The sequence below is a fragment of the Cyclopterus lumpus genome, chromosome 24 (genome assembly GCF_009769545.1).
Source record: "Cyclopterus lumpus isolate fCycLum1 chromosome 24, fCycLum1.pri, whole genome shotgun sequence".
Lineage (NCBI taxonomy): Eukaryota > Metazoa > Chordata > Actinopteri > Perciformes > Cyclopteridae > Cyclopterus > Cyclopterus lumpus.
In genome coordinates, this window is record NC_046989.1 from 7,228,017 (window position 1) to 7,254,716 (window position 26,700).

The window sequence follows — 26,700 nt, forward strand, 5'->3', positions numbered from 1 at the left end:
AGGGTCTATGGGGAAAATGGTTTCCTTACTGACGTCCACTTTTTAAACATTAGCTCTTTTGTTAGGCTAACAATTCCTGAAGGTGAACCAAGTCAGCTGTTTTAAAAACAAACATTCCTGGGGCTTTGTTAGCATAAATAAATAGTATTGCCATGCCTTGTGTCCTGTAGGCACACAGGGATGTCCTTTTTTTCTACCCGTTAAAGTTCCTGTTCCAATATGAGGGTCCTAGGACAAAGGATGGTGTATGTTGAACACTTTGTGATTTGTGTTTTTGGACTTTACAAAATAAATATAATTGAATTGAGTTGAATCATTTGTTGTGAAACACTTTTGAAATGTGATCTTGTACAGCTGAAGTTTAGTGAATCACGTGCATCAGTACAAACAGTATGACACTGTCTGCAAGAGCACTTTAAGCAATGCTTGTTTGAGTTGGTCAAATCAGTTTGTTTTGGATGGAACTTGGGGACAAAATTATTGGGCTGATATTAGCTAATATTGGCTCATCACAAATATGCCTACGTATATTGGTACAGGCATATCCTGTATATTGGAAGATATAAAGTCACTAATTATTTGTAATTTGCATTAAAAAAATAAAGAAAATAATAATTTTAAAAATATTATATAATATATATAACTATTTTAAACCATGTTTCAAGAATAATATATATTCTGGTAGGCTGACGTATTTTCTAATTATACATACAATTGTTAAATTTCTGGTGAATGCGAAAATTCTATTTTGCAATATGATATACTGGTATGACGTTATTGGGCTGTGGTTTTAGGTTCATTGAACCCGGGTGACCGAGGACACGTGGCATGTGTTTATGCTGTAGGTGTGTGGCTGTGGCGCTCTCTGTTGGCGAAGATAACCACTTGCAGTGATACTAATATATTATATGATATATTGTTATAATGAACGACACATTAAAATGCTTTCATCCGTATGGAATACGACTCACAATAAATATTGTATCGGGATGTCTTTACGCAAACAACCAGTGTGGTATTCTCTTCAGGCATTTTCTTGGTACCCTACGCGACTTGCGTCAAGCTGTTTAAGGACCCCAAGATGTCCATGCTTGCTGACCGTATGTACATTTTAGTTAGACTTTTTACAAATATTTCCCCTTTTCTTTAAAAAATAACAACATGTATGTTTGTGTTTTGTGTTCGCTTTGTGTACCCACTGTAGAGAGGCTTTGTCCGAAAGTATTCTGCATGTCGTACTTGTCAAACTAGTCTAGTAGCTAGCATTAGCATTAGCATTACGACAGCAGTCTGTGTAAACCGACACGTGTTTCTGCATCTATTTCTCCAGTAACTTGTCATTAGCTTAGTTTAGCTAACTGTATTGTCCTCAATGGCCGAACAGTACCTTATTTCTATTAAACGTGTTGTAAGCGATGGCAGATTGTTCTTTCACAGCATGGCCTTACGTTGGAGTTTAAAGGCTTGCTTATGCCCTTAACGCTAACTTACATGCATACCACATCTCTGTGTCCCGATTAATATCTGTGCCAAAACCTGGTTCATTGCCTAGGTAAGATCAACATATACGAGCTGTGTATTTAAATGGCGTAAGGCACTGTGTGTTAAGAGAAACCGACGATACAGCGCGTATAAACGCATTATTTGTGAGTGGCTCGTCCACGTAATGTTGTGTTGGATGGCTGTTATGTAACGATGCTGCTGCTGCTCTCTTTTCAGCCCGGAAGAAACAGAAGTGGTCTGTTGACCCGAGGAACAGCAACTGGAGTAAAGATGACTCCAAATTCGGCCAGAAGATGATGGAGCGAATGGGCTGGTCCAAGGGCAAAGTGAGATGGATTGTTCTTGTTGTGTGTGGCGATTTCTTAAGACATTTCACAGTGACTTGATGAGTTATGTTATGTCTTCTCTTTTCACGTTAAGGGTCTGGGCAGAACTGAGCAAGGCTCCACTGACAATATCAAAGTTAAAGTAAAAAACGACCACTATGGTCTTGGACAAAGTGCCAGCCATGAGGTGAGCATATTTAACACCTTTTTTGACAGAATGCTTGAATCAAATATTGTTGTTACGCTATACATTTTTCACAAAGGGCGGGGACTTTAAAGTTTTATTGTCAAACCGAATTCTGTTTTGTTGAGATCTGTTGTTTTCACAGGACAACTGGATCTCACACCAAGATGACTTCAACGAGCTTCTTGCTCAACTGAACAACTGCCATGGACAAAACGGCAGCGCTGGTATGTACAAACGGCAGGTTTAAGATGTAAAGTGTGCATCTCTGTTAACAAACGGGTTGAACATGTATTTGTGGTGGCCAGCTTCATGGGATGTTACGAACAAAAGTGTCACTTGTTCTTCGCACACAAAGTATACCTGCCTGTTGCATTAAAGAAAATGTGTTAATTTATTTAGAGTAATTAGACAAAAACGAGGTCCTTATGCCCATTGCCACATCATAGCTCACATTTATATCTATATTTATTTGTTACATTTTGTTTTACATATTTAAGAAAGCAATGTTTAGCCAACCATGATGTTGCCTTATTATAAACAAATTCGTATTAATTAAACAATGGTATTGGATCAGTGCTCTTTATTGGCTGATACACATAGCCCAGGTATCTGTTTTGTCTATCTGGGAGGATAAAGTCACATCAGCGCATCCCCAATCGAAGTTACTATTGGTAATCTTATATGGCCAAAGATATTGTAATTGCCTATGTATTTGTGATTTGATTTATTTTGTGAATAGTAATCATCTAGAAAGAGGTTGTGCAATTAATGTGTCACATATAACTCACACTGGTACTGCATCATTTAGAGTTGACACATGATGTATATACTTACTCTTAATGGTAATCTTCCCACTTTGGCTCTGTTTCAAACTACATGTCTACGCCCAAGTGCAGCTCTTTCTGTGTGTGGTCCATCTATCGGACAGTAGAGGGTGCTGCACTGCAACATTTAGGAGAGAAAACTAGTCACTGTCATACGATGAACGTCTTCATTATCACTGTTCTGGGAGACAAAGCACATTTTATGAGGTGGTAGAGAAATGCAATGATGCTGCATGCTCATCTTAAAACTGTAACGGGTGACTTATAATATTCTTGTATTTGTTTCATCATCTATAGAACCTCCACCAACAGAAGATCCGAAGGGCTTCAGCTTGGAAGAGAAGTCCAAGACCTCCAAAAAGAGGGTCCATTACATGAAGTTCACTAAAGGTGAGTTTATCTTTTGTCAGCGGAGAGAGATCACATCGATACAAATAGCTTAAGAGGACGCTGTTTGTGCACAGTGTTTTATTTTTAATTCTTAACAGCCATTACATTGATTACCTGAAAACTGTTTCTGACGCCAGACTGGATCAACTGTTTTTTGAACTGCTAAATTGCTAAACTGTGTGCCTCTATATTTGTGTGTGTGTGTGTGTGTGTGTGTGTGTGTGTGTGTGTGTGTGTGTGTGTGTGTGTGTGTGTGTGTGTGTGTGTGTGTGTGTGTGTGTGTGTGTGTGTGTGTGTGTGTGTGTGTGTGTGTGTGTGTGTGTGTGTGTGTGTGTGTGTGTGTGTGTGTGTGTGTGTGTGTGTGTGTGTGTGTGTGTGTGTGTGTGTGTGTGTGTGTGTGTGTGTGTGTGTGTGTGTGTGTGTGTGTGTGTGTGTGTGTGTGTGTGTTCCCACTTTCCATACAATCCAGACAGACCGACGGCCTCCATAGCCATTCGTTGAGCCATGTGCACTTGGCTCAGACCACAGATGCTGATCAGAGCACTGTCAGGCTGTGCTGGGTCACTTGGCCCGGTCAATGCTAGGGGAGGTTATTAATAACTCTTCCTTCTACTTTCATTACTCCTTTACAAGTCAGGAAGCCAACATTTGCTGGTCAAGGCCAGTGCACTGATAGGCACGAGGAGGAATTTGGTGTTCGGGACCACTGGAGACTGAAATGAATAACCACTAACTCAAAATGTACTGCTGAGCTGCTTTTTAAGCATGGAGCATAGTTGACTGATTACAAGCACAATTTCTCATTAAGATTGTCAAGGTATTCATTAGTAATGGTGTTTTGATGTTGAACTTGCAATACTAAGCTAATATTAATGGAAGTAATTTTTATTGCAGTAATTCTACAAGTTCTTTTGCAGAGAAGTAGTGCAAGCTCATCAAATACCAACATGTGTTCAAGTAATTATTCTATAAGCGTTGTTGTTATTGGGTTTAAATGTACTCATCAGGGCAGCATTCATGGGAAAACAAAATCTCAACTTTTGCCTCACCTGGAAGAGACTTTTATATTTTACGTCATTCAATAGCAACTTCCTGTTTCCTGTTTGGGGCATCTGGCATGTCCATTTACTGCCCCCCCCCCCCCCCCCCCCCCCAAACAACACCTCCCAGAGGCTGTGTGACCCATTAGATGACCCTGCCAGATAAAATGTGGTCTCCGTCTCTTCCCCAGACCCTCTCACCCTGTTTTTGTGATCTTAATTTGGCAGGGGCCAGAAAAAGACTTAGTCCCCGGTGGATTGGATCCACCATACGCACTTAAGACACAAAGCACACATATTAATATATATGGCTCTTATTTCTGCCCTCACACTACATACATACTTTATTGGAGTCATACAACTCATTTTAGCAGTTAATTTGTGCTCAATGTGAGACTTTTCTGGTTTGTGCAGAGGCACCTTTGCCTTAGTTGATGTCCCATATTGCGAGTCCGCATCCAGCTTTGATTATGAATGCAGCCATACCATCTTTAACCCTAACCTTTTATTGTTAAATGTTATTGCATCTTTGCATTGGAAATTTGGATTTGTGAGCATCTACGGTGTTTGGGTTTTAAAGTTTTTACTAATGAGGGAATATCATCGAGGACCGATGAGCATGATGCTATTTGCACCGACAAAAATCTTTTTTTGTAAATAAATGCTAATATCTTTATGCCAGCAACATTTTAACCCTGTACTGTGAATCCCCCCCAAACTGAGCTTATTGAATTACTCCATTTCTATTTGGACCTCTGTATCCTTGCATCTATATCCACCTCTCGTCCACCTCAACACAGCCTCAATGACCCCATGAAAAGCACCGAAAACAAACGCTCGAGTGCTTTTGACATTTTGACAGCCACATTTGTCTGTTGTTTATGACGGGATATTTGTGCTGACTGTGAACTTGGGCCTCTTTTTTTGTCTTTGCATTAGGATGCACTTGTACTCAAGCTTATTGTCAACTAAATAAGTCTGATCCCCCCCAGGACCGTATATTCTAATTTTTTTGTATTTGTTTATAAATGTCGAGGGAAACCAAAGAGCAAGTAGCGCCTGACACTTCTAGTGTTTGTTACATTAAGACATTTGAGATCCACTCTCTTCAGTATCTTTATTTTCTCAGACTTTCAGGAGGCAGTTTAGGGGAAATGCAGGTGGGAATGTTTTTACTGGAATTTAAACTTGAGCCAGTTTGTTGCTCTGTAGGCATTCGACATGTCAATAGCAACATGACACCACTTTAACTTGTTTCCACTGAAAAGAGGCAGCAGCTGTTGTCATGCAACGAAAAAGGACGCGGGCGTTACTTGTTTGTCCATAAACGATTCATAACATGATTGGGAACTTGAGAGTTGAGTGTTCCGCCTCCCATAAGTGGTCTGACGGCCATAAACTGTCAGTACAGGTTGACTGTGAAACTGTCAACTGTTTAAAATGGATGTCTTTATGTTTGGAAATATTTATGGTCCTCTCACAGTGATATTAGACTGCTACATGCAGTATTTTATTAATGGTTAAAAAAAACAAACAACGTTTTTAATCATCTCCTTCTGTTGGCATCGCCTTATTGTGTCCGACTTGTACTCTGGATCAGCATGGGAAACCAAAAAAGTTACCTGGCAACATATAAGCAGCCACGCCTGTTAGCATTCCTCCTCTCCCTGTGAAGCTGTTGCCAAGTGAAGGCGTGGTAATGGATTTAATGTTGTTCAGCTTGTTACATGATAAGTTGGAAAAAGTCTGAGATCTGGCAACGGTCAAGCATGGAATCTACCCTTTAATAACCCGATTTCATGTCCAGTCATCAAAACTATTAGTATATTAATCAATAACGGGGTACTACATTTATTTCATTGCTTTCTTAAATACTAGTCGTGTCTAGTATTTATTAGTTGATCGGTTAATTTATTAAGAAGTGTGTGTGTGTAAAACCATTGCTGAAAAGAAAAAGAGTTGTGGCTACAGAAGCACCTGAGAACCTTCCTTAACATCTCCCTCTCCGTAGCAGCGCGGGCCTCCTCCTTACTCTCTCCTGCTTTTTTATTGATATCCTGTTCAGGCTGGTTCCCTCACTGCCAGCGCCGAGGATTGATGGCCTTTGTTTGTGGGGAAAGGCACCAAAATCTCCGCTGCTTAGGTCCGGGACCCACAGTATAAACCAGTAACCCAGTTTTAATTGCTACCTCCATCTATCATCTGTCACGGCAGCAAGGGTGGTTGATGCAGAATGCAACTACAGTTCTCCATCCGTTGCTCTCTGTGGTTGGCTTTATCGCAGTCTTGGGACTTCTTTTGCTCAAAACAAATGTTTGAAGCCGCTATGAGCCCGTAAATTAAAAGGTTTTGAGAGAGCATGACGGACCAAATGCACTCCAGCATAACACCGAGCTGAAGAGCCGAGGTCTCCAGGTATTACGTTGTGTTAGTTGTGCTCCAGAAACATCCCACCTACCTACAGATCAATGTTCAATACTGGTGACATTGATATTACCATTAATCATATAGTGTTTTTTTGGGGGGGAGTTTGTATTTTGTCAAGTTTGTGTATCTGTTTGGCTAGTCGTCTGTACCGACAGTTGTTGCCGATCCAACTGTGTCCTTGGAAACCAGCATGCATTCACTAACTCGTCCTATTGCACGACAGAAGCGCACATGCTTCATCCTGCGTAATGGCATTCAGCCACCTTTTGAGCGTTTCAGCTCCTTTTTTATCAGAACATTGTTATTTGCACTTTCACCTGAAAGCCCGATAATGTTGACGGGTACTTCCTCATCCAAACAGCAGAACGGTCGGATTGGGCATAATTTTACATTTGACCTGAGTTCACTAGATGTCAAACACCACAGGCCGCCCTCATTTATTTTAGTTTTTCAACATACTGTCTTGGTTTTACTTCTTAGACCTGCATGTGCAGTGACTTTCAAAGCCAAGAGTAGGGAAGATAGAGGTTCAAAAGCAATAAATAACCAAATGTTATCAGAGCCCCACTGAAGGAAGAGGATGCAGCTGTACGAACAGGACCTGGGTTTGAGACAGGCGACTGTGCTCCAGGAGTCTTTGAGGCCTGCCTTGAAAATGGGAATCCGGAGGCGTGGCAGACCTTGTCGTTGGTTTATTTTTCTTTGCCGTTTTATCCCTGGAGCAGAAGCAAACCCCGCAAGCCTCCCCTTTCTTTGCTCAAGATATCACCTCCCCCTACCCCCATCACACATATAGACACAAACATACTCATTCTTTCAACTGCAACCATTACAGGTTGCCTAGGTAAAACAGTTGCCCTTTAGATGTCTACATTTCAGATGTATTTATCTATTTGTTGGGTGTGTGAGAAAATGTACAAACGTACTAGTTTATGCCTGTAATAATTTTTGTATGTTGTGCATTAGCAGTGTATCCTGTTTTAAATTAGTCTCTTTTTTTTTTACATACCTTTTAAAAAAAGAGTCCAAAATCAAACTGTTTTAGACCGATTTTTAATTGTTCCTTTTCTTTTTTTTCGTATTTAGGAAAAGATCTGTCCTCCCGTAGTGAAACAGACATGAACTGCATCTTTGGGAAGAGAGGAAGTCCTGCCAATCAACAACAGGTAAAATGCATCAAGATATGTTACATTACATAATTTGGGCAGTTTCGAATTTCCATCCAAAAATAATTTTTTGTCATTGTTTTATTTTATAAATATACAAACAAAGGCGAGTGCATACAAAAGTAAAAAAATAAATGGTTTCATTTCTGTAATGAAAACCACGGACAAAAAAACACTTATCGAAACAATCACCCCAAAAAGTCTTAAATTAAGTGTTAAAAAAAACAACTAACTAAAATAAACATTTTCCAAAATGTGTTCAAGTGAACTCATTTCATTATCAGTTTTTGATCGGACACACTTGTCTGTCTTTTTTGATCCGAAATATGATCATGACTAATGGCCGTAATATGACATTAATGCAAGGATTTTGACAAGGTACAAATGACTCTTTTTGCAGTGAAACTGAGTGCAGGCCTTTGATCTGTCTCATCTGTCAAGTGTGAACGAGGGGAGGAGCCAGGTGTCTTTAGATTATTTGCCTCTGTCTTGATAATTACGGGTGAACATTGGTGCTGATGCCTCAATCATCGCTGCGGCGTCATGTGATCCATGTGCTTCGACGGGGCCCGGCTCCCGAACAGCCTGTCGCTCTAGATTAGCCATGTCACATCGTGCGGCTTTAACACCGCCAACAGGCCATTGATGGCGGCAAGAGCACCTAAATCCAGTTAAGGGATTTGCACTCTTACCCCCTACTCCTCTCTCCGAAATCCCTCTCTTCTCTACTTCTGTCTTGGAGCGCTCACATCAGGTGGTGCTCATGCCAGAGGGCATTATTAAAGGCAATTCCAGAATTGGGATGAGGTGTGCGGAAATGTCAAACGATGATGCTTGCAAAAAAGTTCTCTTTTTGCTTTTGGCATTGGTGGTTGGTCACTTCAAACGTCACCTTGCCATGTGGCGTTATGCTGGTGCTGTTTGAAACATAGCTCACAGGTTACAAGTTACATTTGGCTTACTTGTGAGGAACAAAACCGGACTTGATATTGAATTAACTTGCGTTTAGTCTGGTACATTTTAGTCTGCTGCCTTGAAATACAAAACAGAGCTTGAGTTATTAGAAGTTAAACATAAGTATCTGCTAATGGAATTTGTGTACTGAAGGCCCAGTTGAATTTATTTATAAATACTGACAAAATAAATAATCATGGTGAATAACATAAGTAGATAAGTATGAGCATAAAATTGCAATAGTCCCAAAAGTTTTGTAAATACTTTTTCAGATATTAAATGGTTTGAGTGCTAAGCGATGGCACTTTTTTTTCTGACAAACTTGGATTATTAATATTACAAAGATGTGAGCATTGACTCAAGCAGACGCATAACTTTTTATTATTTTTTTATTTTAATAAATCTACATTTTATAAAACTTGTATTTTTTTGTGTCTCAAGTTCTGCTGACTCCATACGGAGCCAGCAGGACAAAGACAAATGTTGCTTTTGTACGCAGAGATACAGAAAAGCCTCTTGCTGGCTTCCTCGGTTTATCTCAAGCATTTGGCTGGAAGAAATTGGCATCTTAAAATCCATAAATTGCACGAGGAAAAACCTTTTCTATTCCCGCGCAGGTGCCGAGCCATAACATCACAATGGCTGCTGCTCCCTTTGCTGATTAACATTGGAAATGCAAGCAATATACACCACCATTTTCTCCCTAATCGTTTGGTTATGGGTTGTTATTTTTCAGCCAGGAGGGACACCATTGACCATATCGAAAACACTGAACACAATTACAATGGCATCCCATGAGGCTTTGTGTTGAAGCCCAGCAACGTCTGAGGTTGCTGGGATGAGGTAAAGAGGGTGATGGACCAATCAAGCTCTAGGCATTGTCCAGAATCTCCTGCGAGTGTCCGTGACACTGCCAGTGACCCTCAGTGCACCCTGATCTGTGCTTACAGTAATCCACTGTTACAGCACAAAATACGCTCTACATTATACACGCATGCAATAAGCTCAGTACCCTAAAGAGTTGTATTCCGAAGTAGTGACACTGTCAACGTTAAGGGCTCTGATTCAGTGGTGAAATGGATTGGCAGGGGTTCGCGCCAGTCGCATTATCACATATCTGCATCCTGACGACAAGGGGAGGCCGGGAGACCCGACCGAGTCTGGATTCGGCTTCTCCAGAACTGCTCTCCTTCCCGCTCATGAATCTCCCACCACCACCCACGGCTGTCTCTCCAGCCTCCCTTCCACCAGTCCCACACTGCTGGGGTTTTCCTTCCTCCGCAGTGATGTGCTTCCTGCTTGCCTCTTATCGCTGCTCACAACGCTCCCTGAAATGCAGACAGGCGGACGCGCACACACACTCAGCTGTCCCACATGTCCCTGTTCATCAAAGGCAGGGTTGAATGTGTTGAAATGACCAAATGAGCACATGGGACAGATTATCAACCCCCCTCATATTAATTGCTCCGATACAGTTGGCCACAACGTTTCATCCACTATCCTGTTTCAGCTGAGCTGCTGTGTTTTTAAGTGTTTTTGTGTAGACCTCTCGACCTGAACGTACAGCTGTATGTTAGGTTAAAACCCCTCCTTTTTAATATAAAAGATAACTTTCACATTTTTGACATTTTATGTTTTAAATTGATCAATGTCTCGAATTCTTTAAACGACCATAGATGCACGTGGATGTATGAGGAACAACTCAATTTAAGTTTTCAAGCTGTGTGATATGCAAACATAAAATGTCCATGTACGACGACTCAATATGCTTACAATTATTCATAAACAGTAAAAATATTGAGTGGTATAATATTCAGGCATCTGATAAAAAAAATGTGTGAAAATTCCTAGGCAAGCATGTTGTCAACTTTGAATAATACATTAATCAATAATAGAAACATGTTGTTATTAGGGCATTTGACAAAGCTGCAAGCATTAAAAGCATACAAAACATACTCCGTGCCCACTTTATTAGGTACACCTGTACAAGCTAATGCAATCCAACTGTTCTGCCAAGTGCCATTTTATTCTGAATATTCTGCCACTTTCATGCATGTAAATAAGAGCACAAACACATTTAAACATACCACCACATCTAACTATGACATTGGTAATAAACATATAACTAAATATAGACATTTTAACTTATGACAGGATAAATGGATGTCCATCATTCCACCCACAACCTCACTCCACCATACGGTATAGCCACTTGAAAATGTATGTTTAAGACCATTATTTACACTCCCTAACCAGTGAGGGTTCTCAAGTTGTGGTGGAGCACCTGTCCATCTACACGGCTCTCTGTTATCCATCACCCGTCCCACGCTTGCGAGCCCCCACCATCTCCTGCCTCCTCTTGTGCCCCTCAACACAATTACTCACAGCATGACAAACGACAAGCTCTCTCTGCCGAGATATCAAAAAGCCCCGGCCACTTCTAAATGAAGGCACTTTGGCAGCCCTGTGCTCCCCGTGCTTATCGGCGGACGTGCAGTGCCCCTGGCCGTCCTGCGTCCCCCTCTCTTTCCTCCACCTTCTCCACCACTGTGCCCTCCTCAGGGGGTTTAGTTAGGGGAGCCACATGGAGGGCCAGCCCGGCTTGATTTATCTCCCTTGCCCCTCTGCCCGACCACTCAGGCAGGCCGAAAGAGCCGACGAGGCTCCAACGGGCTTCAGCCCGAAAGCCCGGCATTAGCTGAAATAAACCATTCTGCCGCCCGGTGAAAAATGTCCTCTGATTGGCTAATTAATCAGTCAAAGGGGAGCGACGCGGCTTGTGACTTGGGGGACCCAAGCGGGCGACCGCAGAGGGCCTGCTGATAAATAGACTCCCCGCCGATTCATATATCAACAAAAGTTAGTCATTTTTTAAAGCCGCCAGCTCGGATGAAAGTGGAAACGAGCCATAGTTTTATTTTTCTACCTACAGTTGCTACCACATTTCTTTTCTAGTGGGGGGTGTTTGGAAAAAGATAACATTATATTTATAATCTTTGTTTTATTGTGGTTTTCTTGTTCTTACTTTTGAAGCCTTTTAAAAAAGAATAGTACGAGTGTAAAATGCTATTAATTTAGATTCTGACATTCAAACTTACCAAATATTATTTAATTTAGTCTTCCAGGTATTGATTTTTGAGGAATCCCCAGCATAAATTTTAATATTATTGTACTGTTGCTTAATGCAATCAGCAAAATGAAATTGTCACCTTACGGTTAAGCCTCTTTAAAAAAGTATCTAAATTTCTATAACTAATCACATTTTACGGCCAATAGATACGGCGATATTGTAAACCCTTTAAAATTGTTACATCCACCGGTATGTTAGTTCTGTACTCCTTAAAAATGTCAGGGAAGAAAAATGGTTGATTATAATTTGGTACACGGCTTGTTTTGACGTCCTGAATCCTGCAGTCAGACATTCGGTATGGCTCGCCCTGCTTTTGGGTCGGCATGACCTTTGCGGCCTCTCCCACTCCCACTCGTGCTCAGGCACAAAGGGCCGAGGATCAGGCCTCATCGGGTGGCACCTGTTGCAAGTTTTTCCTGCCTACGCGCCGTCTGCATGAAGGATCGCACGTCAGCGGGGGCTCCCCCGATACCACCATCTTAAGGAATATGGAGCAGCACAGTTTGGGGGCTCGAGCATTTGGCAGATGTGTCGGCGAGGCGCCAGGGAGCCGGTGGGCGGAGTCGAGCACTGAAACTTTGCTGACAACGCAGGGGCCAAATGTCTTTTTCATCTTCCACTCGGGTTTCACAGGTTACTGCTTAGGCCTGTGAAACGTGAAGTGAGGTAATGTTGAATTGTTGTTTTGACAGCCTCAACATTATTAATAACTGGGCTGGTTATTGTAGATGAGGCATAACATGGTACCATTAACATATCTTTAGTTATCTAAGACTAAGACATGAGTTTTATTGCATCTTAATAACTTTATGCAGATTGACAGGCATTGTATTCTTTATATTTGTATCAAGCTGTTATATTAACATCTATTCTTCAACACTAACAGTGTACTTTTGGGATACAGTAACTGAGTTATTCTTTATTTTACTTGATTTATTTGCCGAGTTCCGCTGCCTTTTTAATAATTGACAGTATAAATAGAAATGGGGGTCAGAGATTTCCTTTTTGGCTCGGTTGTCCATCGACCTCATCACAAATCTGTTGAAAGCGGTTGCCGGTGTAAACGTGTGTTGTCGCATTGTGTTTGGCGCAGTTTGAATGGGCCAGAGCACTCATGCAGGGTGAAGGCTTTATTGTGACGCTGAAGAGCTTTAATTCATTCTCAGATAACATCTAATTGCCTCAAGCAAAAGCTTTCCCTTTCTTGAGTGTGGTTGTTGACAGGCCCTTTTGCTTCTACCGCCGAAAATATCAGGACCCGCCAAGCAACCCCCCCACCCTGACTCCACCCCCTGCTGCAAAGACACACACATCCACACATTTACCACCTACCTCCCTGGCAGTTCTGTGGACTGCTCCCTCCTGGCATGCCAGCTCGCTGACACTTACAGATTAGCGCAGGACAAAAAAGAAAAAGAGGGCGTCTGTCTCTTAGTTACGGGCCTAAGCTAGAATACATGGGGCCAGGGTAATTACCGCCTGGTGAAGCTAACCGCCCAAAGATTTCCAGCCCTCTCGGCTGTTCACAGCCACCGACTACCATTTAATCACTGACTCTTTAATCTAATAAATCACAGCTGGGGATAATAATCACTGCATCTTCCCTCTCTGGGGTTGGGGTGGGGGCACCCGATGCACCTGAGGGGGGCATTGTCGGCAAGCGTTTGCAATGTTGATCAAGCACGGGGCAGTCGTGCTGCATGCATAATGTTGTCTTCATGTGTTACTTATGATAAACGTTCTTGCACCGGCCACAAAGTGCAATTTTTCAAACCCCATTTTCTTTTTGTGTTTTGTCCTCACTACACACACAAAGTACGCCTTTAGCAAAAGTACAGCTTTGGGGAAGTGTCCATGTGTGGCATTTTACACTACGTCATTTTATAGTTTTTATAATAGTGTTTTTTCGCAGAAAAAGGAAGTAAAATATTTGCATCACATTCCGGGCAGTGACATTATTTACAGAATTATTGACGTCAACCAAAGGGTTTGCTAAAGAATAAGAACCTGTTTTTCTGTCCGCCCACATCAGGCCCATGAAGGATGGGCTCCCGGACTCGTGTGCTCATCAGGGAGAGACAGCTGGCTAATCAAGGCCTGATCCATAGACCTTGAGTATCGCCAAATTTATTATTGTGGCAGGACAATGAGGGCACACTCACGCAATTACAGTCCCAACCAATATTGGCTAGAAAATATTGAAGAAGAGGGGTGGGGGGAAACGGCAAGTAATGCAAACCGGCAGTTTCTAATAAAATAAATGGGCGACTGCAGCTTTGTCAAATGCTAATTAAGATGTGGACCAGAAAGTGACTTCATACCTGTTTGAAAAGCTAATTAGTGAGACATATTTATCTTGAAGGTTTTTTTCATAACTTTTAGTAGCTCTAATGCGAGTGAACTTCTCAACCTTGCATTTGTATCTTCAGTTTTACATTATTACATGAGATTATATTTTTGGACTAACAGTGTACCAAATATAACCAGTCATTTATTATTTAATTTAAAAAAAATGAATAGTTATGATCTTCTTTTCCCTTAAATTGTTAACCAAAAAAATGGAACGTGTCAGTTGGTAAAGCATTCAAAAATACTTGCATTCCCCAGTTTACCGTTACTGTACATTCTGTAAGTCAACCGCATTCACTGGGTTTTTATTGTGCAGCCAAAATACCAAATCTGTGCTTTGCCACACAATTTGACCAAACTTCTGTTCATAAAAACAATTAAAGGTGCTTTCAATTGGCAATGTCTGGAATTAGGGCTGCCATTTAACATAAGTCATGACAAATGCTCTTCACGAGTTGGATGTTATCATTTTGTCCAACAATAATTAACCCTTTTAAGCTGTAACTAGCAAATGTGTAATGAGCCATATGATACCCACTTGTTTTAAAAGCCTTGGATTGGCATCGCACTCAAAGTATTGGTTCTGGAATTATATTCTCTCTTTAGAAAAAGGTAGACATGAAATGGCTTTACTTGCTACGTAAAGGTTTCCGATCAAGTGAGAAGTCAAGTAAAATTCTCTACCGGTCTCAGTGAGTCAAAATAAGTTTCACATGCACTCTAGTGAACCTTTTCTACCGGCCCTCTGCTGGCTTGATTGACTCTCCTGAATATGTTGGCCTCAGTATCTTGGTGCCTTGGCACATGTATACCATTGGCTTTCCATCGACTACATTAGCAGGGAGAGATAGGACTGGAGTGTCTTGAAGGAGGCGGCCTGGTGAATGTCTTCCCACCCTCTCCTTTTCTCTGGGACCCTCTACGGGCCCTCCCTGTGTTCCCTGCCCAGCCCCAGCCCCCGCCAGGGGAGAGAGTGGAGCAGGAAGGGCCCGATAGCCAGCCAGACCGCTCCTCTGTCGAAGGAGCCTTATCTCAGAACTGCACACAGTGCACTGAGCGCATCCTTTTCCTGGGGTTCTGGGTCCGGGAGGAGGCGGAGGAGGAGTAGACACGACTGGATATAGGTGTGTTCTCCAACCCCACTGTGTTACAGCTTGAGACTACCTTTTCAATCATTCTTCCGTAGTTCCAGCCATTCTTAAAACAGATTTCATAAATACAAAATGGTTGTGTTCCTTCTTGAACAAATCCCATTGGAAATAAACTTTGCTCTTTCGAAATTTGGTTTAGCATTAAACAAGTTATGTTAAATATTTTTCTTTTCAAGGATCGACATTACAAGAAATATAAAATGTAAACCACGATGGCGTTAATATCTTGTGACATGAAAAGGTTTCCCTTAACAACTATGCACTGTATGTTTAAGTATATTCTGTTGTGCGTCAGTTCAATGAACACAAATAATAACCGACAAACTGAAACTACAGAAATGGACTGCAAACCTGTGCTCAAAAATATACTGCTTTAAGTTACTGCATTTGTTGTAAGCTGCAATTAACAATAATTATAAAAAAGTTAATTAGTACTGCTGCCTTTTTTATTCAATATTCCTTAATAAATACATGGACATTTTCAAAGTCTTGAAGAAGATTGTTTTTTATGTCTGGGTCAAGGAAAGTCTGAGATTTGTTTCTAAACGCATTGTTTTTAAACAATGGATTTTTAGCCAAAATATAAATTTTATTGTGTGTCCTGGCCGCCCTTCTCTTTGTGTTGCCATTCAGGGTGCGCTGCATCTTACTTCCCGGGCTCTGCTGTAGCCTACCGTGTCACTACTGTTGCTGAATGATGGATAAATAGTTTGGAGCGTCACAACATTTGCCAAATGACTCTTCAAGATCAGAATTTTATCAATTCGGTCTGGTAACATTTGGAAAGTCTAGAAGAGCTGCACGATTTTAATAATTCCCCTCCCCATTTAAGGTGGCATAGGGCTAAACTGGAAGTTAGCCGGATCGGCCGACAGATGTCTCTGGTGCCAGTTTGTAATCAACCCTCACCCATGATTGGTCGGGATTTCAAAGCCTTGTGTTTGCCCCTAGTGTTTCAGAGCAGAGAATACTGCTTTTTTTTTCATGATTTTGAAACCTAATTTGATATACTTATTGATTCATTTTTTTTTCTTTATTCATTCAAATTTGGCTGGGTTGTTACCGCATCTTTCTGTGGTGTAACAAACGCACAACATTGTGGCCTTACTTTATGCGGAGCACAGTGGTGCTTACATTTTGGTATTTTAGTATAAATTCATTTAATGGCTTTTTGTGATTTTCTGTATTTTGTGTTTATTGCGTTATTTTTGTTTTGTCATGGAAATATTTATTCTGCTCTGAGGGTTTTGTCTCATGCCTCGTCCACTAATATATTACTCACACAGAAATGATGAATGACAATAACAGCCTAGAGAAAACAACACGTACCTGGAAATGGGGAAAGAAGACCTCAAACATTACTGCAGAGGTGTTTCTGGGTAACGTGTTGCCCTCGGCACCCGCCAACAAAAATCTCCAGGGCTGCCAGTAATGCTGACTGCATCTGGTTTATATCCCTACTGTTGGTGTGTTTGCTCTGTTGGATCAGGGTCTAATGGAGATCCCCAGGCAGGGAGGACATATGGAGCAAGTTCCTGCTACTTGCCCTGATGAAGGAGTTTCTCTGTCACTCTCCTCTCTCTCTCTCTCTCTCTCTCTTTTCCCCCCTCGCTCATTCACCCGCTCCCTCTCGAGAGTAATTTCACAGGCAGTTCTAAAGTGGCCCCCAGCCATCTTCCCTAATCCCAGTTACATGTTGTTTGGCGCTGTCAGCTCTAAGCCACATCTCGCCTCTCCCAAGCAGAGAGGATGCCATTGTGCAGTAACGGGGAGTATAGATTTTCTTTTTTCGGGAAGTTGGAAAGTTTTGTGTAATGGCACCTCACGTGAAGGGCCTTATCCCCCCCCTTGTTAGAAGTTGGGGTTCTTTTTGGTCGAGGTCTGAGGTGGTGGACTTGTCATTTAGCCGCAATATGTTCGTGACTTTGAGGTTTCTGAATCAATACATTGAGATGAAATGCAGTATACAGAATATGCAGTAACTCCAGAGATACTCAAGTGTGTTACACTTTGTCAGATCATGATGTTGCATGCATGATATATAGCCTTAACAAACTTTTTCAGACGCAATCATTTCTTTCCATATTAATCAATATACTATGCCACAAAACGATGGTAGTTTCCCTTATGGAAAATGTATTAACTATGAAGAGTCTTCTTCTTTTAAAAAAAATCGAATATTTACAGTAAACGAGGATTCCCAGTGCACAAGTATTAGCGTCACTCCTTATTTCACTCTATTTAGGTCCCACAAGACCTGTTCCGGTGTCCATCCACATTGTTTTATCAGCACATCCGTTAGCTTGTCCGTACATCTCCATCAGTGTCGAGGGTCAAAGTAGTGTAATCTGAATGTAAAGGCTTAAAGGGCCAACCACGAGGTGACTCGACATAACAGTGTTTTCAGTTCATCTCTAATCTGTCGGGTTTGAACAAACGCCGTCCGCGTCACCATCTCCGAGGTGAAGCAATACACAGAGCGGCAGCATTGTTTAGTGCGACTCTCAGGAGGAGCTCCTGAATTCTTCTGGACAAATCATTATGCATTGAGTAGGCCATTAGGAAAATGAAGACAAATGGGCCGCGGGGGTGAAGTGACAAATTGTTCCTGCTGTAGAGTTCAAATCTACACTGTGTTGTACCTCTCGGCTGAAAAGTGGTCCCTGTTTAACAATGCAGCCTAAAGGCTGCACAGATGAGTCCGTGACCAGACTGACTCTGATCGGAGACAGTTTAGCCAAAACAAATGAATGAGTAGTTGCTCAACCCTCCTTTTTAACGACTACTGTTTTTTGGCAACGGGTTCACCTTCTAACTGCCTCACTGGAACCAGTGGGAGCCTTTTTTGCTCTGAGCAGCTTCTACTGGCAGACACTCGTAAAGGAGGCACACAAAGTCCTCAAAGCTCCAAACAATTTATCTGCACAATTATGGTGTTGTATAAAAGATGTTTAAAGTATGGACTGTTGTCAGTGTTGACTTTCTAATTAAATTCACCATTTATGTTTAAGCCTAATATAACCATGTCCGATACAAGTAGCTTTAAGGCACAGCTTTGATTCACACTTAACTTTCAATTTATTAAATCAATTTGAATGTATACAGTTTATATAATGGCATATATGTGCAAATATTTTTAAACCGTGTGAAATGATTGCCTTCAGTGGTATGCATTTGATTTGATGTTGGAGCAATTCTTCAGTTTCACAATGTGAATGGAGAAAAAGAAAACGGTACACTGTCAACACTTTTTTTTTTTTGGTCAGAGAGAGATGGCTGTTAAGGAGTGTGCAAGGACACACAGCTGGCTGTGCGAAGCTACATTGTGTTGGAAGAAGAAGATGATAAATTTCACGTGTGACAATTGGGTCCACTGATGCTTATTTTTAAGATGATCCTTTAACACCTATTGTTACCTCGACATCCTATTTTGGGCTCTTTCACGAAAATCTGCCTGGTTAATCTATGCATGATGATTGACGATCACTTAAGATCTGTGTGTGTGTGTGTGTATTCTCTAAATGTTGCATTAAATCCTAACTGTCTTTCTCATGTGTCTTCTTGGTCTAGGAGAGCAACAGCAGTGATTCTAAGGGTGAGACGGAGGAGACTTTTTCTCCAGCTGCCTTTAAACTGGATACAGAGTCCATCACCAATACTGTGAAGAGTACTCTCACCATGCAGGAGTATTTTGCACAGCGAATGGCTCAGTTGAAGAATGGTTGTGGACAGGCGCAGAGTACAGCACCCTCAATGGAGGCGCAGAGTACAGCACCCTCAATGGAGACTGACGAAACATCTGCTCCATCTGATGACCCCATCCTCATCATCAGCGACGACTTGGAAGAGCCCAAGAAGAAGAAGAAGAAGAGTAAAAAGTCAGCAGATGACCTCGAAGTGGTAGAAGAGAACAGTTCTGCCGCTCCTATCATCGTAATAGAGGACAATGAGGACAAACGGCAGGAGTGTTCTGGTCAAAAGAAGAAAAAGAGGAAAGTGGTAGATAGCGAAGGAGCTGCAAAAGAGAACTGTGGCTCCTCCTTTGGTGTGGAGCAGGACTCTGAGGCGCTGCCTCCTTCCAAGAAGAAGAAGAAGAAGCTTAAGAAAGGCCATGATGAAATGGACCCACTAAATGGACACGGGCCAACTGAGGATCAAACTGTAGAATCTGAGGTTGCTCACAAAAAGAAGAAGAAACACAGAGAGGAGCTGGATGATGTAGCAAAAGAGGAGGAGGAGGAGGTGGTAGAAAAGAAATCCAAAAAGGACAAGAAAAAAAAAAAGAACCACCGAGAATAGGATGGAATTAATAGAATCGGTCCTTTAGGCTTTAGTGGGACTTGGTACTTGTCCTATTATAAACATCATGGGGACACGGGGACAGAGTAAATGCCTTTCCTCAGCAAGTCAAATGTCTTGTACAGATACTGTTTTATAACATATTAAAGGAAACTTGAAGTAAAACCTCACACTTGTACTGTTGGCCTCTTGATGTAGATTATTGTGTTGGATGTTAAAAGTGTTCAACGGTTTCCCCGTTTCCAGTCTTTAATATGTTGTAGATTCATATTTAACGGACAGAGATCGGTTGCATTGAGCTGCTCGTTGTTTGTTTTACCATCTCATATGCATCACTATTAAGTGTGTTTTTGTTTGACAAGTCTAAAGAGGAAACCGGAAACTAGGTCTGTCCACATTTTGCCTATTAACTGATTTTATTTGTGTACTTGCTTGAGTTACGTTACCATAGTGACATTTCTATATAACGCACATACACATGGAGATGAACCCCTTCCTCAAGTCTCCAGTAGCCACATGTCTTTTACAGAGAGTGAACAACAGCAGGCCGATACAGCTTCCGCCAACACGGCAGTTAACACACGTACAGCCATTAGTCATTTGGGAAACTCCAAATATGCAAATGTAGAGTGAAACCTGGTCCCTCCCATTGCCAGTGTGCTGACTGACTGTCTGTACGGGCACTCGCACTCCCTCCTGTGTCCCCATCAGCTCACACTTGTTGGGAAATGTCTTCTCCCAGCACACTGACTTCACTTGTGGCCCTCGTCAGACCAGCACGACCCAATATATCACTGATGTGCCTCCTCTACGCACTATCTGTGGCTTCAGGTGCCGTATCCTCTTCCTGTGTGTGGTGGGGGCAAGTTTCACACACAACTTGAGCTGACACTTGAGTTTGATGGTCGAGGAGGCGTGACCAACCAAAAGATGTGTATTACAATTTAAGATGCCTGATGTTTCTGGATTAAGTCTGGAGGAAGGAAGTTAAAGAGTTAAAACCACAGTATCTGTCAGGTTACCCCCTCCCTCATAAATACTGCAAACCATCTGACCTGTGGTCAACAGTAGCTGTGTGTGTGTGTGTGTGTGTCCTTGTTTGTGAGTGTGAACTACTCCATGGCTGCAGCCCAAGAGTATCCTGTCAACAGGAACTCAAGGATTTGATACGCACCCGCCTCTAGCCACAGAAGGAAACAGATTTAATGTGTCGTGTGTTCAGTGGTTTTATCTCTTTTGTCATCCACATGTGTGTTTAGAGGTTCCACGTGGATCTGCACCCAAACTGTAAAATAAGAGGACCCTTTCCTCCTTTGTGGGGGTTAAACATATAGGCTTCTGCATTTAGATGTTTAAGAGGAGGAATTAAGTGGAACAATATATTTAGAAACCTGGAAAAAAAATATATGTTGAGTGCAGCTTACCATGGAAACAAAAGTAAAGTGTTTCTTCCATTTCAATATCATAGTGTTGCCCATCTGCATGGACCACGAAGCTCTGGTCTGCTTGGGAGTTCATGGGGAATCTGGAAGCACCACTTAGTAGACAGCCGAACAGGTTAGATAAGTTTGACGAGTTTTAGGGTTTCCTTGTAGGAAGAAAAACGAATTATTGCATAATCCCTCTGTCATCACAGCAGCATTACCACTTGCACACAAAAATGCATTAACATAACCACGACCTGCACGGTGACTCTTGAGTTTGTCTGCAGTGGAAAGTGTTGTTTTGTTGTGAGGCCAGTTCAAGTAGTTAGTGGTATTGAAATGCTCTCTCTCTCTCTCTCCCTCTTCCCTTTCACGGGGCTCAACTTGCAATCAAGGAGGAGCCGAGCCTCCTCCGGGGCTTCTCCTGGAACCTGCTCCTCAAATATAAAGCGCACTCCCCATCCACCAGGAAAGACTGAATCATAATTCACAAGGAGGAGACGCTGCCTGAGCATTCCTCTGGTTTCGCCTTAAACTTCTACTGACATCTGATTGCTGCCTGTAGCTTTAGTGATCTAGTGAGTGTGTGAGACACAGCTGGATTTATTTCTTTAAAAAAAATCAGTAGTTTTTCATCTGTTTTTTTTTTTTTTTAAACCATCAGCCTCCAGTGCATCTCACTCAAGAGAACTCAACTTGTCAGAGCGACAGCGTGAGAAGCGCATCTTAAGTTTTGGAGAGGAGAAAGCGCGCAGATGGCCGCCCTCATCAGCGCGTACTCGTCGTGGCCAGAGTCCTTCGAGTGTCCTCCGGGAGACGGGGACGTGTCGGACGGACACGGCCCGCACAGGACCCCCGTGGACAAGGCGCCGGAGCCGCGGATCAGACGGCCCATGAATGCGTTCATGGTGTGGGCCAAAGATGAGCGCAAGCGGCTGGCGGTTCAAAATCCAGACCTGCACAATGCCGAGCTCAGCAAAATGTTGGGTGAGATTAAGTTATTTTAAGGTCTATTAATTGAACTGCTTTATTGATCTACGGATTATTATTAGTATTCATATTGTATTATTGTAACTAATATGACTTGCTTTACAAAAACAAAACAAAAAAGATGTTTCCCCCGGGCCTCGGCTGTTTTACAAAAGTTGTTAAAGTTGTTTCCCACAACAAAAGTATATTAAATAAATAAATTAAAAAACTAGTACATGTGTTTAAGAAGAACATAAAACAACGTTAGACTGAGTCAAATAATCATTTAACTTCACAGCTATTTTAGAAAGAAGCGCGTGGCCCAACCCCTTTAAATTTAAAATGTAATGTCATTGTAAAAACGCATTCATTCTTTAATATAGAAAATAACAGAAATGTATGATTTTAGGCCACTTGGATTAGTGTTTAATGTTAAGCTCAATATCTGGCAATCTCGCACAAATGAAATTACAAATTACAAAACAGCAATACATGTAAATTATGCTGTCATTATAAAAGGTACAATTGGCACTTATGGTTATCTTAAATGGAGCATTCATAACTTGAAGCAAAGTCCCTTAAAACGATTTAGAACTTCTAAAAGGAAGAAGAATTTTGAGGTTTGGTGAATGTTTTAATGCAAATGTTTTTTTTCTGAAGATAATTCAGAGTTTTTGTTTTAAAGCAAAGTAATACTTATCTTAATATTTTTGTGATGTCTGTTTTAACCTTTTTTTAAATTATTTTACAGGCAATTTCTAATCGTAATTATCCGATGAAGGAGTTTCAGCCTAAAACTTAAAACATATCTAGAATATAAGTATATGTTACAAGTTAGAAGCTTATCAGTGTGCGAGTGATTCTAATTTAGTGTTAGCATAACAGACTTTAAATATGAATTTAAAAAAAGGTGCTCAAATAAATTGCGAGCTAACCTATATTTGTAGTTCAAATTAAAACACACTAAATTCCATCTTTTCTTCTCGCAGGCAAGTCATGGAAGGCCCTGACTCCCCCTGATAAGAGGCCCTATGTGGAGGAAGCGGAGAGGCTTCGGGTGCAGCACATGCAGGACTACCCCAACTATAAGTATCGGCCTCGCCGGAAGAAACAGCTGAAACGCATCTGCAAGCGAGTGGACCCTGGCTTCATGCTGAGCGGGCTGGCCCCCGATCAGAACGCCCTGCCCGACCAGCGAGTCCTCTGTCACCCCCTCGACAAAGACGAGGGCAGCCCTAATGGTATCAGAAGCGGCTTCTCCAGCCCCAGCTCCGTTCTGCCCGGCGTCAGAAGCTTCAGAGACCCAGCTGGCTCAAACAGCAGCTTTGACACCTACCCCTACGGCCTGCCCACTCCCCCTGAGATGTCCCCCTTAGATGCCATGGACCACGAGCATGTACCCCCTTCTTATTATTCAACATCTGGTAGCTCCTCCTGCTCTTCCTCCTGCCCAGATGAGCACCACCAGAATCAGACGCACATGGGCAGCCCTCCCCCCTACCACACCGACTACACTCAGACCCAAATCCATTGTGGGGGCACACACATAGGTCACATCTCTCACATGTCCCAAACTGGCAGTGGACTGATCCCTGGCCCGCCGCTGTCTTACTACAGTACCTCATCTTTCCCCCAGATTCACCACGGGCTCCACCACGGCCACCTGGGTCAGCTGTCCCCCCCACCAGAGACACAGGGTCACCTGGAGACTCTAGACCAGCTGAGTCAGGCAGAGCTTCTGGGTGAGGTGGACCGCAATGAGTTTGACCAGTACCTGAACTCCACTGGGGCCGGGTTCCATCCTGAGCAGGGCGGCAGCATGACTGTTACAGGACACATCCAGGTTGCGTCTGCAGCTGCCTCTGCATCTCCCAGCAGCACCACAGAAAGCACCCTCATTTCGGTGCTCGCGGACGCAACGGCGGCCTACTACAACAACTACGGCATCTCGTAAGCACCCATTAGACTTGTTGCCGATCAGAGACACCAACAGGGGTTTAAAGTGGGTGATGTTGCACCTGGGTGCCAGTAAGAGGATAAAAATGGCTGTGCTTTGATCTGTAAATGCAAGTCCCATATTAGCAGATATGAGCAAAATCCACCATGATTTGAACCTGAACTGATTGCTGAGCAAAATGATTGTCTGGAGCCGAGGAAAGAACAAAGAGCAATTGGAGGAATATGAAGAAAGGGAGATTGACACCTCAGGGATGCAGACACACAATACTATAGTACGCCACCTCCAGTTGTCATGACATTTCTAAACCAGAAGAACAATCGTAAAGACTTGTTGTCCACTTGTAAATGTCACCATGTTACTGTTGCCACCGCGGCATGTACAGACGCTCTTTAGCAGCTAATTTAAGTCCTTTGATGTTTCGCATAAATGCTAACTGTATTGCTATTATCAACGCTTTCCATTCGAATGTGTGTATGTTCTCTCTCTCTCTCATAAGTTTGGGAGCCTTACCTCAGTAGTTGTAATTGAATGAGGTTTTAGTTGGACATTTCTTATGCAATTTAACAAAACGGTGTATAATGAAGAAAAAAGGCGTTTATACTTCTTCTCAAGTACTTAATAATATATAATCATAACCTCTACCATGGAAAATAATAATGGTAACTATAAATGTATGCTGATTTAAGTTTGTGAAAGACAATAATTTAAAATAAAGTTACATTTTTATACAACGCAGTTGCTACTTGGATGATGTGCCCACAGAAAACATACCACAACAACATCATTATGTATGAAGTATTGGTAACTGATACACTTGAAAGGAATTAAACAATGGCGGATGAAACCCATTCCACTATATATATATATATATATATATATATATATATATATATATATATCACTTAAAAAAATAAAAGAAAGAAAAGTATTCACACTTTTCAGACACAAATGGGGGGGGAGGGGGCTATTTGTTCATCTTTGAATTCCGTGTCACGTATTCTTCTATCTAGCTGTTGTACTGCAAGTGGCCCATTCTGACACCCACTCCCCCCCCCCCCCTCTTGCTTTTTCCACCCTCCATCACATCATCCTTCTCCATCCGTCTCCACTCGCTTTCATTTCATCCCGCTACAGAGGATTAGTGTAAAACAGGCACAGCCGTCGCCACCCGCCTCCATCTCAACCGTCCTTTGTTTTCCTGGAGTCTTATTCTGGGTGCCATTCTTAGGCACTCCGGACCCCCACTCCCCCCAAACCCCCACCGCCCCCCACCACCCGCGTTCTATCTTGCTGATGCAGACCTTTCGTAATCTGTGCAGAATAAATAAAATAATAAATCCCAGGGCTTCGTTGACTGTTTTACACCCTCCTCATTTTTCTTTCTCTCTCTCTCTTTTAAAAAAAAAATGTTTTACCCCCTCTCTTCTCTTCTCTCCTCTCCTTTCCACTCCCCCCCCCCCCCCCCCCCCCCGTCTCAACCCTCTCTGTTCTCTTGAATTTTTCTTTTTCGATAAAAGGAATTCAAGGGGCTTTTGACAAATCCTGGAGTCTGGCTGTTCTTCCTGCATTTTTTTTGGGAACGGTTGAGTCGTGCTTCTTGTAAAGAGGATGTGGCGGAGGAGCGGTGTTTCCTGACTGATAAGGGAAAAGCCTCTCTCCGTCAGGATGTTTGGGCCTGGCTGGGCCCGGCATTAAAGAGCCAGGGAGAGGGAAGGGAACCCACTGTTCAGCAAGCGGGAGGAAACACTGCCGTGCTGATTAGCATCTTACTAACCCGTCTTTACTTACCCACCATTTGTTAGCCTGGCCTGTCGCACCGTGACCACAAACACACCACAAAACATCCACGCAGCAATGAGCAGGTTTCTCACTCTGAAAACCAGAAAACAACACTTTCATACCGGAACACTCGGTTAAATATGTAACTAAAATGACCTTTCTTCCCCCCACACCATGAGTGTGTGCTTTTGACACACCTTGTGATTAAACTAACCAGAATGACACCATTCATCAGACACCAGCGTTTGCTTCCTGCTGATGTCATGTTCATTTCTTCGGGGGTTAGATCATTACCTTTGTGCTTACAGGGCTTCAACACTCTTGAGGAGGGTGGCTGTATTTTGGACGTGGGGTGGTGCTCCGGGTGCTACGGGCTGAGAAGCATGTCTTTGGAGCGCCGTCGGCCCCAGAGTTGTCAGGGTCAGTTCACTGTGCCGCTCCAGGCTCCCTGCAATGTCTCAACAGTCACATCCACCACCTCAGGGTGGGACAATGTAACCGGAAACAAGGACAAAGACTCAAACGTCAACAAAGCATCATCACGTTAGACTTGAACTATAAAGCAGTGTTTTGTTATTATCAATATTGTCATATTATTCCCTAACGCTTTCATGTTTTAATAGTGTTAATGTTTTTAAAAGTTATTGCCACAACATATTTTTAGATAAGGAATACAAATATAAGCAGGATGAAGAAATACAGCCCTGTTCTTATTATGGTGATAATCCAATGCTGTTTCTTTTTTTAAGTTATTTAGCTAGTGGAGCAGGACAATTAAAAACCATAAAGGAACACTTTCACTGGCTACCATAATATATATAT

The 26,700-nt window shown here is 42.2% G+C and overlaps 2 protein-coding genes across 2 annotated transcripts; both read left to right on the top strand.

Moving 5' to 3' along the window:
• Positions 1 to 1,048: 1,048 nt before the first annotated feature.
• Positions 1,049 to 19,916, top strand: pinx1 (PIN2 (TERF1) interacting telomerase inhibitor 1). The gene is made up of 7 exons (XM_034527820.1): positions 1,049 to 1,100; positions 1,720 to 1,829; positions 1,924 to 2,016; positions 2,159 to 2,240; positions 3,138 to 3,230; positions 7,784 to 7,863; positions 19,018 to 19,916. Exons 1-7 carry the CDS (start codon positions 1,082 to 1,084, stop codon positions 19,744 to 19,746), a joined length of 1,206 nt encoding a protein of 401 aa, XP_034383711.1. The 5' UTR covers positions 1,049 to 1,081; the 3' UTR covers positions 19,747 to 19,916.
• A 1,596-nt stretch (positions 19,917 to 21,512) lies between these two features.
• Positions 21,513 to 24,826, top strand: sox7 (SRY-box transcription factor 7). The gene is made up of 3 exons (XM_034527819.1): positions 21,513 to 21,748; positions 21,835 to 22,157; positions 23,129 to 24,826. Exons 2-3 carry the CDS (start codon positions 21,926 to 21,928, stop codon positions 24,091 to 24,093), a joined length of 1,197 nt encoding a protein of 398 aa, XP_034383710.1. The 5' UTR covers positions 21,513 to 21,748; positions 21,835 to 21,925; the 3' UTR covers positions 24,094 to 24,826.
• The last annotated feature ends 1,874 nt before the right edge of the window (positions 24,827 to 26,700 follow it).

What these genes read in the sequence shown, in the direction of transcription:
- sox7 (XM_034527819.1), top strand. Translation starts at nt 21,926, where the DNA reads ATGGCCGCCCTCATCAGCGCGTACTCGTCGTGGCCAGAGTCCTTCGAG. An exon ending in CGAGCTCAGCAAAATGTTGG is followed by an intron (nt 22,158 to 23,128) that starts GTGAGATTAAGT and finishes TTCTTCTCGCAG; the next exon opens with GCAAGTCATGGAAGGCCCTG.
- pinx1 (XM_034527820.1), top strand. An exon ending in TGGGCTGGTCCAAGGGCAAA is followed by an intron (nt 1,830 to 1,923) that starts GTGAGATGGATT and finishes TTTCACGTTAAG; the next exon opens with GGTCTGGGCAGAACTGAGCA. An exon ending in TGGACAAAACGGCAGCGCTG is followed by an intron (nt 2,241 to 3,137) that starts GTATGTACAAAC and finishes CATCATCTATAG; the next exon opens with AACCTCCACCAACAGAAGAT.